We start from the raw sequence: 14794 nt of genomic DNA, 5'->3' as shown, positions 1-14794 counted from the left end.
AGTCCATTAGGTGTGCTGAGCAAATTTAGAAGTAAGCTGTGTTCAGTTGGGCTTACTCCCTAGTTAAGTCTTCTTAGGATCAGAGCCTAAAACAATTTACTTCCAAACCTTACCAGTAAACTTGCTCTCAAACCCTATCAGCCAGAATAATAATAATAATAATAATAATAATAATAATAATTACTATTACTACTACAATTTATATACCACCCTTTATCCAAAGATCCCAGGGCAGTGCACAACATTAAGAACATAATTTATGCAGCATAATAAAAAACAGAATACACAGCATAATAATAAAACAATCATGATAACTGCCCCCCCCAATATACATTTAACAGACCAAAGATTATTTAATTGCCAAAGGCCTGGGTAAAGAAGAATGTTTAGTTTTTATTGAGCAATAGCACCTACTCCCTGATTGGAGGTGCAGAAGTGATCTTTTTTAGTTCGTTCAGGATAAGGATACTGTTAAAGAGAAGGACTTCAACATGCCCATTGCGTCATTTTGGAAGTCTGTGTCCAGCTGCTCCATGCTGTAGGCCACGTTCCAGTGGTGGGTGGTGTCAGGGGCAAAAATGGGTGGAGCAATGGATGTGAAGCTTTCTTTCTTCGGTACAGTATAAATGGGAGATTAATGTTCACATGGGACGCGGGTGGTGCTGTGGGTTAAACCACAGAGCCTAGGGCATGCCGATCAGAAGGTTGGCGCTTCAAATCCCCGCGATGGGGTGAGCTCCCGTTGCTCAGTCCCTGCCCCTGCCAACCTAGCAGTTCGAAAGCACGTCAAAGTGCAAGTAGATAAATAGGTACCGCTCCGGCGGGGGCGTTTTTCTGTGCTGCTCTGGTTCGCCAGAAGCGGCTTAGTCATGTTGGCCACATGACCCGGAAGCTGTACACCAGCTCCCTTGGCCAATAAAGCGAGATTAGCGCCGCAACCCCAGAGTTGGTCACGACTGGACCTAATGGTCAGGGGTCCCTTTACCTTTAATGTTCACACATCTCTCCATTCAGGCAAGCAAGAGTCTTAGCACAGTGCCAGCCAGGCGAAAGCAGCCGAGGACCCGAAGCAGGATTGACTGGGGGAGGGAGCATGGCTTAGCCAGAGTCTCAAAGGCCAGTCAGAGATTTCTGGAGGGTGCCTTTGGACCCTGGACCAGAGGTTCCCCAATACCTGAGTATAGCATTGGTCCCCCAAGCACATTGTATCATGAAGCCCTACCACAGGGGCAGGTCACTGCTAAGTGGACCTACATTGCTGTGTCTGAAAGCAGTTTCATTTAGTTCCTACATATTTATCCAAGGTAGATTTAAAATACTATGCGGGCTATTAGGAACACACACACACACACACACACACACACACACACACACCTGCAGGCATACAGTGGGATCTCGTGTTATGTACTGTCCTCTTTGCGAATGCTTCGGGTTATGTGCTCCGCTAACCCGGAAGTAGATGCTCCAGGTTGCGAACTTTGCCCTGGGATGCGAGCGGAAGTCGCGTGACGGCAGCAGCGGGAGGCACTATTAGCAAAAGCGCACCTCATGTTACAAGCTGTTTTGGCTAAAAAACGACCTCCAGAACGAATTAAGTTCATAACCGGGGGTACCACAGTACACACGAACATTTCACTTCATATGCCCTTCAGTATATGGAATCTGCTTTCCATTCATTAGAAATTCTTGTTTGCATGTCAGCAAACTGTGATCAATTTAGTTACCTTAGTTTAATCTGTTACTGGATAGCCGAATGTCCTAAATTGAAGCTTTTGTTTGCTTAATTAAGAACCAGCTGCTTTGGATCTAATTGACTCGCAGCTGTGCAGCTGCTGCTGCTGCAGTTGACATTTTTAAACTGAGCTCCCCTTGTCTCTTTCTCGGTGCATGCACACATGGTAGGGGCATTTTTCTTGCAGTTAAAGCAGTATTACCAAAACTGGTTCCGATCAGACTAGCGTGCTGATATCCAAGGAATGTCGGACCTTAACAAGTCACCTGTAAGCAAAGCAAAAAAAGGGAAGGGGGGGGAGCCAAGAAAATGTAATTGCACAATAATAATAATAATAATAATAATAATAATAATAATAATAATAATAAAAAATTTTATTTATATCCCGCCCTCCCCAGCCGAAGCTGGGCTCAGGGCGGCTAACAACAGTCAAAATAACTCAACATTCTAAAACATTCATTATAAAATTAATTAAATCAAATTAAAATCAAATTAATGGCAACCATCAAGCAAAATTTTGTGCAGATTGCCAGAGGAGGGGGTCAGGCTGCGCCCTGACAAAAGGCCTGGTGGAACAGCTCTGTCTTGCAGGCCCTGCGGAAGGATGTCAAGTCCTGCAGGGCCCTGGTCTCTTGTGACAAGAGTGTTCCACCAGATTGGAGCCGCGGCCGAGAAGGCCCTGGCTCTAGTTGAGGCCAGCCTAACCTCTCTGAGGCCTGGGATCTTTAGGGTGTTTTTATTTGCAGACCGTAAATTTCTCTGTGGGACATACCAGGAGAGGCGGTCCCGTAGGTACGAGGGTCCTAGGCCGTATAGGGCTTTAAAGGTTAAAACCAGCACCTTAAACCTGATCCTGTACTCCACCGGGAGCCAGTGCAGCTGGTACAGCACTGGATGGATATGATCTCGCAGCGAAGACCCCGTAAGGAGTCTCGCCGCGGCATTCTGCACCCGCTGGAGTTTCTGGGTCAGTCTCAAGGGCAGCCCCACGTAGAGCGAGTTACAATAATCCAGTCTGGAGGTGACCGTCGCATGGATCACAGTGGCTAGGTCAGGGCGAGAGAGATAAGGAGCCAACTGCTTAGCTTGGCGGAGATGAAAAAATGCCGCCTTTGTTATAGCTGTAATCTGCGCCTCCATAGAGAGGGAGGTATCGAAGATTACACCCAAACTCTTCACGGATGATGCTGGCACTAATTGCACCCCCGCAAGAGACGGGAGTTGCCCCCTCAATCCCATATCGCTCCGTCCCATTAGCTTGTGGATATGATGTTCACTATCCAAGATGATGTCAAAAGCCCAGGTTTTACCTGGACAAATTAATTTGTTGCTTTAACTCTGCAAATTCAGCTGTTTGAGCATTTCTGGGAAGCTTAAAAATATATTGTGACAAGATTGCCTGATTAGCTTAAAGGCTCTTATAATATACCTCATGGCATTCTTGGCCATGACCCAGTTTGACCCCACGAGTGACTAAGAGGCTCTTACGATATTCCTTCTCTCTGCCTCTCTTCTCCACACACTCCCTAGAGTTATTGAGAGGAGCCGTCAAACAAAACCTCATAGTTTTAGCTCATACATGAGGAGGCAGCCCTTGAGTCGGTATTTGGGCAGATATATGCAATGTTTCTCAAGCCTTTTGAGTTTGTTTCTACAGTGGTACCTCAGGTTACATACACTTCAGGTTACAGACTCCGCTAACCCAGAAATAGTGCTTCAGGTTAAGAACTTTGCTTCAGGATGAGAACGGAAATCGTGCTCTGGCGGCGCGGCAGCAGCGGGAGGCCCCATTAGCTAAAGTGGTGCTTCAGGTTAAGAACAGTTTCAGGTTAAGAACGGACCTCCGGAACGAATTAAGTACTTAACCTGAGGTACCACTGTACTTTTAAGCATGTTGCTTTCTGGAAGCGGGGTGGTCCTGTCTAAAGCAAGGGGCTTGGAGTGAAGAATTTGGCAGGGACAGATTTGAGGTATGTGAGCCTTTGGCCACACTGTTAGACGAGGCTGCACATTGAAGAAGGAGGGGGCAGATGGATCGTGATCCTGGGGGCCGGAGTGGTGAATGAACGGGACCCTGCTGGGGCACTACAGTGTATCAGGAAAGGAAGGTCAAAGAGTGGGAGGACAGTACCACTGTGCACTAAAAAAAATAAATCCTAATATTTTTCTCAAATATGACCCTGCTAAGGCAAATGGTACTAAACCGCAGCTGCTCAGTTTGTGCAAACTGCAAGTTCAATTTGTACACCAATTAGCAGTCTTTCCAGGTGGTATATCTCCCTTGGTTCTTCTTCTTTTTAATATAGAAAAATCAGAGCAGAGACAAATTCTCTGGTCTATATATGCCACCTGCTGGTCTCAGCTCATTACTGCCTCTCCACATGCATTCCAGGACAATGAGGAGATGCTGCAAAACCTCCTGTCTCTTCCGATGCGATCACTCCTATTCTTTGTTTTTGTTAAGCTGACTTACCTTTTAGTAATTATTTTACGAAACAAAAGCTATGTGCTGCTTCTGTAGTCTTAATCTGCGGATGAAGGGCGGTATGCAAATTCAATAAACAACAACAACAGCAACAACAACACAATATGAGAAGTGATGTAATCTTAGTATATGACTTCCAAAACTGTGCCATTATAGCCCCTGCTGTTCCTTTCACCCCCTTTTAAAAAATGCAGAGCTTTTGCTAAATAGTATACTGTTAAACAAATTTGCCCTCAGTAATTGATAGTCATGTTTATTGTGGATTGGAGCAGTTGCTTCTGCCTGACATTTACCATATTTTTCTGTGTATAAGACGCTCCCATGCATCACAAAAACCCAAAAGCATCTGCTTGCTCGCCACCAGCAGCCAGCAATCGCATGCACAATTGCCACAGCATAAGCCAATCCACAGCAGCCCTTGCCGCAGCCACCAATCACCCACCCAGTCGCCGCTGTCAACCTTCTGCTCCCCTTTGCACTACCCATGTATAAGACGAGCCCCGATTTTGAACATTCTTTTACAGTAAAAAAAGGTTGTCTTAGACACGGAAAAGTACGGTATTTGCAAAATGGTCATGCTCTTAGCCGGAAGGGCTGTGCTCATAAAAGGCTAAACATGGGGCACCAACTATTTGAATTGTTTTTCATATCATAAGCTGGTCACTGAAGCTGGCTGTAAACTACCTAGGCTGGTTGAAAGCGTCCGGTTGGCTGCCCGGGATGTATAGAAGCTGAGATGTGGGTGGAGGCCAGGGACTGAGGGAGTTTTTTGTACCTTCCCCAAACAACTGCTTGTGCCTCAAGCTCGCCTTGTGCTTTGTGGCTTTTACAAGCACATCTGCGTCGGCTTCGAATGGGCTGATATCTCACAGCACAGGTTCAATGTCTTGCCACATCCATACATTCAGCTTATAATGCCAGTGATAGCGATAACCAGAGCTCCCCAGTCTCTGACCCTTAACCGACTAGGGCACTCAGCTTTTTACTGCCACTGTAAGATTTGCAAATCTTGGGCCCACCACTCCCTTTTGCTGTTTGCTTAGGCCAGCCTTCGCCAACCCGGTACCCTTGAGATATTTTGGGCTACAACTCATCAGCTCCAGCTTGAATATAGGCCTGACCTCTTTGGAAGCAGAAAGCTGAGACTCTTGCAGCGAGCCAGATAACTTCTGTTCTCTTCAAAGACCTTCTTCGTTGGAGGTTTCTAAGCAGAGGTTGAATTGGCCATCTCTCATGGATGGTTTAGCTGAGTTCCTGCATTGCAGGGGGTTGGACTAGATCAGGCATAGGCAAACTCAGCCCTCCAGATGTTTTGGGACTACAACTCCCATCATCCCTAGCTAACAGGACCAGTGGTCAGGGATGATGGAGTTGTAGTCCCAAACATCTGGAGGGCCGAGTTTGCCTATGCCTGGACTAGATGACCATCGGGTCTCTTCCAACTCTACAATTCTATGATTCTAAGTGCTATAGATGCACTCATAGGTAGGCCTTTGCTGGGCGATAACACCATGAAGCATTCTCACTATCGGGGTGGCTGCGTGGGGAATCATCCAGTAGTTGCAGGACTCCATTCCCTGAAGACCCGGATATTGTTATGTCGCCTCATTTACCTTGTACATAATACTACAAAAATGAATGTTCAATGCTCGTTAAAAAGACACCCCATAGGATTGAAAATCACAGAATGTGCCTTAGTTTTCCTCCGACTCCTATGTGGATTCCGTGTTCCCATGATGCTTTGGGTGTCTGGGGAGAGACGTCCCCTGGATAATGCTGCCCCTATGAGTGTGTCTTTATAACGACTTATGGAACAGATGTTGGTCCGCTGATGCTAAGGCAGACTAGCATCATTCTAAGAATGGTTCAGTTCTATGCCAGCAGGTATTTAATCTGTGCTGTTCATGTCTTTAGCGTTCTGCAAAATTGCATTAGCTTTTTACCTGCTGTCTCTGTTCCCCACTTTATTTCTGTTTTAATGGTTTTAATTATTTTCACATCACTCTTTTTATTGTTACAAGCCACCTTGCACATCTCTCTTGATACACAAAGTTCAGGGTAGAAATTACTCCAGTAAAACAAACAAACAAACAAATTGACCACTACGCGAGGTGGGATAAAAGTCCAGAGGTCTTCTAAAATGTTGATAGATGCTCACGCACCCTGGAGCCAGTCTGGTGTAATAGTATATATAAAGTGTTCTTTGTTTTAGGTAGGGCCAAGGTGAAACCTGTCCATTTAGAGAGCCTTGAGCCAAGTCATTTGTATTACCATAAAAGTCACGCAGAGAGTCTTGCGGTCTAATCACTTTACTGGGTTGTTGTCAGGATAAGAAATGAAAGCTACTTTACTGAAAGGGGGCTGCAGAAATGGCAAGGAACCTAGAAGGCATTTGCATAAGAGGCAACAAACAGGAACTGCAGGTGGGAAGAACTAGCTATAACAACAACAACAACAACAACAACAACAACAACAACAACAACAACAACAACAACAACAGCAACAACATATTTATAAGCCACTCATTTGACTGAGATGCTCCAGCCACTCTGGGTGGCTTCCAACAAATTAAACACAGTAAAACATCAAATGTGAATAATAATAATAATAATAATAATAATAATAATAATAATAATAATAATAATTTTTATTTATATCCTGCCCTCCCCAGCTGAAGAGTGGCTAACAATAGTAAAAATAACACAGTTTACATAAAATCACAATCAATTAATTGAAATACATTCTAAAATCAATTCATTCGAAAATCAATTCAGAATCAAATTAATGGCAACCATTGGGCTAGAGTTTTATGAGTTCTATGAGTTAAAAACTCCCCTATCCAGTCCTTCCTTCAGGTGTCTTCTAAAAGTCAAGGATTGTTTATTTCCTTGACATCTGACGGGAGAGCGTTCCACGGGGCAGGCACAACTACCTGTGTGCCTGTATGTTTCCGAGCACAATTCAAAGTGTGATGCTGACCTTTAAAGCCGTAAACAGCCTCAGCCCAGTATACCTGAAGGGGCGTCTCCACCCCCATCGTTCAGCTCTGACTTTTAGAAAGCATCTGAAGGCAGCCCTGTTTTGGGAAGGTTTTAATGTTTGATGTGTTGTCGCTTTTTTATATATTCTGTTGGGAGCCGCTCAGACTGGCTGGGGAATCCTGCCAGATAGGCAGAGTATTAATAATAAATAAATTATCATCATCATCATACCAAGAGGGCCCTCTGCCCGGTTCATTGTAACTTCACTTCTCTTAGTGAGGGAATTGCCAGAAGGCCCTCAGAGCTTGGACATCAGGGTATGGGCTGAACGATTGGGGTGGAGATGCTCCTTCAAGTATGTAGGGCTGAGGCCATTTAAGCTTCCTATCCCTGACATAGAGGGAATTTTCTAAGAGGTTGTTGTTCAGTCGTGTCTGACTCTTCGTGACCCCATGGACCAGAGCACGCCAGGCACTCCTGTCTTCCACTGCCTTCCGCAGTTTGGTCAAACTCATGCTGGTAGCTTCGAGAACACTGTCCAACCATCTTGTCCTCTGTCGTCCCCTTCTCCTTGTGCCCTCCATCTTTCCCAACATCAGGGTCTTTTCCAGGGAGTCTTCTCTTCTCATGAGGTGGCCAAAGTATTGGAGTCTCAGCTTCAGGATCTGTCCTTCCAGTGAGCACTCAGGGCTGGTTTCCTTCAGAATGGATCAGTTTGATCTTCTTGCAGTCCATGGGACTCTCAAGAGTCTCCTCCAGCACCATAATTCAAAAGCATCAATTCTTTGGTGATCAGCCTTCTTTATGGTCCAGCTCTCACTTCCTTACATCACTACTGGGAAGACCATAGCATTAACTATATGGGCCTTTGTCGGCATGGTGATGTCTCTGCTTTTTAAGATGCTGTCTAGGTTATTCAGCTATACTGCTAGCTCAGAGAACTAACCCATTGCCCTGTTCACACACACTGTATTCCACACAGCTTCCGCTGCCGCCGCCTCCAATGCTTCTCTGAGGGCTTGGAAAATAAACTAACTTCTCTTCTTTCTGTTTTCAGGGATCCAGCACGAGTGTGGCAGTGCCAGGCAGCTCTGGAGTCGGAACAGCCAGGCAGTTTACACGACAAAGGATAACGCGGGTGAACCTCAGGGACCTCATATTATGTTTAGAAAATGAGCGAGAGACAAGCCATTCACTATTGCTATACAAAGCATTCCTTAAGTAAAAAAAGTGGAGAACATCAAGGTATTTTTGGCGGAGAAGACACCTGAGGACACTTTTTTTTATATATATTTGCAGATTACGCCTTTTTGTAACGAGCATATGGGATACTGTTTAAAAAAAACACCCACCCCATCAACAAACCATCACCACCACCACCACCACTCTGAGACAACCACCTCTTTACAAGGAACCGTTTTCTAGTCCCATTTATTATAAACTCTTTGGTGTAAGAGAGAGATCCCTTTCTTTGACAGTAAGGAGACTTGCAAAGGCCTGAGGAGTTGATAAGAGGACAATTTAAAGTTTAACTCATCTCTTTGATTGAGTGGCCTTCTTGCCAAACAAGCCATATTATAGAGACTGATGGAACCGTTTAGCAAATAACCAGCTACTCTGTGTCAGATCCTGTAGCAATTTCAACATTAATTGTGCATTTTAGTTCAGTTTTACTTAACGAGATCGATTATATAGGTATATGTCTACAGCAGATGACCTCATTTTATTTTAGCTTTTAAATGGAGTCAGTTAGCAAAGCGAACTGATTTTAATAAATATTTATCTTTTCCTGCCCAAAATTGTTCAGATCCTAGATTACACTTAATTTTAAGCGTAACCTCAATTCTTTTAATCTTGTTATTATCGCTTATTAGAGGCAACCCCCCACTCTGAAGGCCCACAAAGGAGGGTTACTTCTGAATGTTGTATCAGCATCTGTAAAAATAGAAAAAGAAAAAAAAGAAATGCATTTTATTTGCTATAGTTTGTAAAGCTGTAAAGTTTAAAACAAAAAAAGGAAAAAGGAAAAAAAGAAAAAACCTTTTCAGCATAAATATATTTTACTTGCACTGTGTTTTTTAGCGAAAGTGAAAGCTTAGATTAAATAAAAATCAAAGTTGAGAGGAATCATCAAAAAAGACAGTTTCTCAGTGTGAAATCAAGTGTTGAAAAATGGTTGGTGTATTTTGTCAGTAAATGTACATAATTTTTGGCACATAACATAAAAAAAAAATGGCTATGTAAACTATAATTATTTTGCTAAAAGACTGTATGCAAGCTATGGGCTTACTTTAAAGACGTCCAGAGCAAAATTCCCCTCTTTGTACCTATTTTTTTATTACAAATATACTAATTGGTTCTTTATATTTTCAGAGGTTATTGTATTAAATTGTCTATTGATAGTACTTTTATGACTGTAAATATGTCGGCTTTCTTTGTGTGAACTCTCATGTTAGATTTTAAGGGCAGGGGCCACCGTGAACACTTTTTGCGCAAATCCTGTTGAAGCGAAGGGAGCTCTGCGACATGAACTGGCATTGGGTTTCAAGGCAGCCTTGTGCGAGAAGCGTTTCCGGTGGATTGCACCTTAACTCTTTTTGTGTGTAAACTGAATGCTGATCAGTATTTTTATCAAACACCCTACAAACTGTTACACCTTTTTATTTCGTCTTTTAGGGAATAAAAATCCTGTCTTTCCATTTTATTTTCATGTAAATTTTGCACAGTTCCTTGTTCATATGTAAATATTTTACTTTCAGAAATGAAGTTTTTAATTGCTATTGTTTTATATAGGATTGAAAGAAAATTAACTCCTTTATTAAAAACAAATTTATCTGTATCTGTGTATGTATTTTTGCTCTATAAAAATACTTCTGTTTCTGGATTTATTTAATTTCTCCCCACCCACCACCCCGTCCCTACACTGCTTCCCCCCTCCCTTTAAAAAAAAACATTCGAAGAAATAACCTTTCTTGGTTTTAATCAGTGTTGGGAAGATAACAATTCATCAGGGTGATCAGTGCCTGAAATAAAATTACAAACTGTATGCCAAGGAAACTCAGCTTCTGCACTTGGAATAAATTATGCTAGTTATATAAACCTGCAAATATGTACATTGCCTAATCAGTTCTGTGTCTATAAGATTCAGCTACTGTGGTATAGTGGTTAGAATACTGGATTTGGGAGAAGGAAAACTGGGTTCAAGTCCCTATATCAGCCTTCCTCAACTCCAGCCTGTAATCTGTAGACTGCATTTCCAGTTGAAGTTTCTGAATTGTAGAGCACGTTTACAAAAGTCCAGTTCAGATGTCATCGGAGCATGCACTATTTGCTGTACTGCCTGGGCTTTGGGATTTCTGGTTCCAAACAGCAGGCTGGGCATAGCTGCCCTGCTAAGCGACCTTGCGCCAGCGACGTTTTTCCAGCAGAATAGTTGGAAAAATATTTATGCCAACCTGAGCTCAGGCTGCAACGGAGGGAGATAAATCCAATAGGTAAGTTTGGCTGCTTGTTTATTTATATGACCAGGAAAGAGCATGCAAGACGAGGAGGGAGAGAGAAGCACGGAGATTGGATAGAAACACGTAGGCTTCAAGCGAAAGAAAAGAAAAGAAAAAGGCAGGGAAACAAATTATAATTCTGGGATTTAAAAAGCTGAATCCTGTGTCAGCTATGAAGTACATTTGCAATGTATGCCAATTTTCCATAATTTTGTTGGATGTTGGAAGGATATAGTGTGATGGAAGGCCGCCACCACCTGGGAAATGTGGCTTCTGATATTTTCCTAGGTACCTACATGATGGCAAGTTTACATTTATAGTTTTAGGAACTAGATATCTAAAAAAACTTTTAAAAAAAGCTTTCTAGGACATTTTCAAGGATTCTGACCTTTGGCCTAATATTATAGCCTGGATAGCTCAGCTGGTTAGAGCATGGTACTGATAACGTCAAGGTTGCAGGTTTGATCCCCACATCCGCATATTCCTGCGTTGCAGAGAGCTGGACTTAGATGATCCTCAGGGTCCCTTCAACTCTACAGTCCTGTGATTCTATGTATTTGTGTGTACATATTTATTTCTGTGCTTCAATAAGTGTTGGGGAATACACACAAGTTCAGGGCAGAGGTACCTGACAGATGGAGATGAATAGCAAGCCATATGATTGCGTCTGAGCTCCGTAAGACTTTCTTCCGAGTAAACCAGTTGCTTGAAAGGAACTAGTTCTAATTCAAGTTCTAGTTCAAGCTTATCCTGCCCCAAAATGAATTAGTTCTGGTTCATGTTCGTCCTTTTACAAAACGGACTCGTTTAGTTCATGTTTGTCCAGTGAACATTTTAGTTCATAAAAAAATCATTCCTGGCAAAACAGTTTCAGCATTCATAATTTTACAAGCTGCTGTGCAGAAGTGTAAGGTCCAAAGGCTTCCTTTTTTAAATTTGTGCCAGATGTACAGCTGTTAAAGGTACAAGACATCATTTTTCCTACAAGAGCATATCCCTTCAGCAAGGAAGAGACAGGAAATGCTTCACATTCCTTCTGAATTCTTAGCAGCAGTGATTAAGCATCTCTGTATCTGTCTAATAAGGCTTAGAACATTGCCTTCACTTTTTGCTTTCTAACTTTATACAAGTCTGATTCATGCTTCTTTTTTAATGAAAGCTAAGATTGGGCTTCCTCCTTTGGTGGTGGAAGAAATTAATGCAAAGATGGACTAGGAATCATTCAAAGTTCTGCCCCAAAATGAACTTAGTTGCCAGATAGACTAAAGGCATTTTTTTTTCATTTTTGTTAAAATTAGTTTTCCAATATTATTCCAATAATAGCCCCATTATAACAATGCCAATTCATATCTAATTAATACAATTATTAATACAAATTAATCAAATACTGGATTATACATTTTAAAGTGACCCTGCCCTGCGTGTTAGATTTGGTGGCTTTAGTTAGTTGGTGGCTTCGCATGTCTTCAGACCCTACCCTGAGACACACGTGACATCAGGTTATGCCAGGCATAGGCAAAACTCTGGCCCTCCAGATGTTTGCTACTACAATTCCCATCACCCCTAGCTAACAGGACCAGTGGTCAGGGATGATGGGAATTGTAGTCCCAAACATCTGGAGGGCCGGAGTTTGCCTATGCCTGGGTTATGCAGAATGAGGGATGGCCTATATAGCTTGAAAGTGGAACAACTGGGTCACATGCAACAGGTAAATCCCCAGCACCTGTCAGTCCATGACAATACTGAGCTAGCATTGCTTTTCTGACTCAGTAGAAGCAAGTTTACTGTGCTTTTCCTTCCTTGCACAAGGAGACTGGAATGGATACAGGTGAGTGGTGCATGTTATAAAAGGAAAGGGAAACTATATAATTATGCATTTAAAAAAGCACAAATCCAGTGGTCTGTATATGCCATGTATATTCTTTTTAATGTACCTAAAATTGCTAGGCACTGTGCGAAATGGAATGAGGTAAAACAACGTCTGCAGCTATCAAGTGAAGACACGGTAGGGAGGAAATTAAGGGGGGAATGAGTCACTTGAATGTAAAAACAAATGAGAGTTGGATGTCACCTGGAAATTTTATTCCTATGATAGGGAGCTTCAACAGTAAAGAGATGCAGGCAGGGGGTGGAGAGAGCAATCATGGGTTTCAAAAGACAGCAAATTGACTATAAACCTGCTTATTTTGCTAATTCTTCTAGTAATCTCCCATGTGACAAGAAGCCTCCAGTTGACTGTAGCAGCTTAAGGTTTCAACAGCTGCTACAATCACTGTTGGACAGCCCCATCTCCTCCCTCAGTGGTGATTTCCTGTAATAACACATTTACCTGTTCTTCTTCTGTAAGTTGTAAAGTCACAAAAGAATGGGAGAAAAGAAAGGAATAGGGGTGAGTTCAGTCAAAACAATAAGCCACAAAATTTAGTAATTACTGTAGAATTCAGTATTCCACAACACCTCAGGCTTTCTGGCTCCCATGGCAGTGATGATAGCAGGATTTCTACTTTTGGGTGGGTGGGTAAGGCTTCCTTGTTGCTGTTTTTCTTTTCTTTTTTGTCTAGCAAGGCTGCTGTGCCTGTTCAGTCTTCACTGATTTGAAAAATTTGTTGCCATGCCTTTCGAGGCTAAGAATTTCCAAGGTTAAATACAATAATGGGGGGGGGGGGGAGCATTTAAAGCAATACAGTGGTACCTTGGTTTATGAACAGCTTAGTTTATGAACAACTTGGATTAAGAATGCTGCAAACCCGGAAGTAGGTGTTTTGGTTTGTGAACTTTGCCTTGGAAGCAGAATATGTTCCGCTTCCTGTTGAGTGTGTTCTTTTTGTAAATTGAGTCCCCTGCTGCTATGGGAAAACACTCCTTGGTTTAAGAACGCTTTGGTTTAAGAACGGATTTCCGGAACGGATTAAGTTCATAAACCAAGATACCACTGTACTGGAACAACAGAACAGCAATAAAACAGCATGTTTAGCGAACAGCTGAACAATGCCAAAGACTGCATCTCAGGCAAATAAAAAGGCCTGTATCCAGCCATCCACTTTCAACATAAGCTATGGTTTTCCCAGTAGTGATGTATAGAAGTGAGAGCTGGACCATAAAGAAGGCTGATCGCCGAAGAATTGATGCTTTTGAATTATGGTGCTGGAGGAGACTCTTGAGAGTCCCATGGACTGCAAGAAGATCAAACCTCTCCATTCTGAAGGAAATCAGCCCTGAGCGCTCACTGGAAGGACAGATCCTGAAGCTGAGACGCCAATACTTTGGCCACCTCATGAGAAGAGAAGGCTCCCTGGAAAAGACCCTGATGTTGGGAAAGATGGAGGGCACAAGGAGAAGGGGACGACAGAGGACAAGATGGTTGGACAGTGTTCTCGAAGCTACCAGCATGAGTTTGACCAAACTGCGGGAGGCAGTGGAAGACAGGAGTGCCTGGCGTGCTCTGGTCCATGAGGTCACGAAGAGTCAGACACGACTAAACGACTAAACAACAACAACAGTGCCAGGCAAGCAGGGGCAGGGGAAGCGGTGTGTGGTGGGGGCAGGTCGCCCCAGATGTCACCACTGAGGGGGTGACAAAATGCCAGGCGGCACTCACCGTGGGGCCTGCAGTGGGCCCGATCCATGAGTCTCTCCTGGGAGTGACGCGGTGGTTTGGGCGCCCACAAGCTCCACGCTGTCCAAACAGTCCACCCGCTGCCTCCCCCTCAGCTGTAGGGCAGCTGAGTGGGAGGAGGCAGGCAGACTCCTTGGAGGCCCTGTGGAGCATCCTGCCCCAGCTGGCCCTGTCCCCATTGGTGGCTGCAGGTGAGCCTTTCTGGGGAGGGCACTCCCATGATGGGATGCCAAAACTCAGAAGACCCTTTTCTTCATTTCCACCCGTTCAACCTCTTGACTGAAGGGCAGGGCACCTCAAATGCCTTATGAGGAACGGTTAAGGGAGCTGGGCATGTTTAGCCTGGAGAAGAGGAGGTTAAGGGGTGATATGATAGCCATGTTCAAATATATAAAGGGATGTCACATAGAGGAGGGAGAAAGGTTGTTTTCTGCTGCTCCAGAGAAGCGGACACGGAGCAATGGATCCAAACTACAAGAA

The 14794-nt window shown here is 43.5% G+C and overlaps 1 protein-coding gene across 2 annotated transcripts in view; it reads left to right on the top strand.

Annotated features, from left to right (window-relative positions):
* The window catches only part of TAF4 (TATA-box binding protein associated factor 4), a 77502-nt gene extending 67465 nt beyond the window's left edge, over positions 1 to 10037 (top strand). For both annotated transcript variants that reach the window (XM_082225863.1, XM_082225862.1), the window contains exon 16: positions 8256 to 10037. In XM_082225863.1, coding sequence (XP_082081989.1) covers positions 8256 to 8423 — 168 coding nt within the window. In that variant the 3' untranslated portion in view covers positions 8424 to 10037. The remainder of the gene's footprint in view (positions 1 to 8255) is intronic.
* Positions 10038 to 14794: the final 4757 nt, after the last annotated feature.

Source organism: Podarcis vaucheri (assembly GCF_965113315.1).
Source record: "Podarcis vaucheri genome assembly, chromosome: 6".
Lineage (NCBI taxonomy): Eukaryota > Metazoa > Chordata > Lepidosauria > Squamata > Lacertidae > Podarcis > Podarcis vaucheri.
The sequence above is the reverse complement of the archived record's forward strand: the minus strand, read 5'-3'. Positions and strand labels throughout refer to the sequence as shown.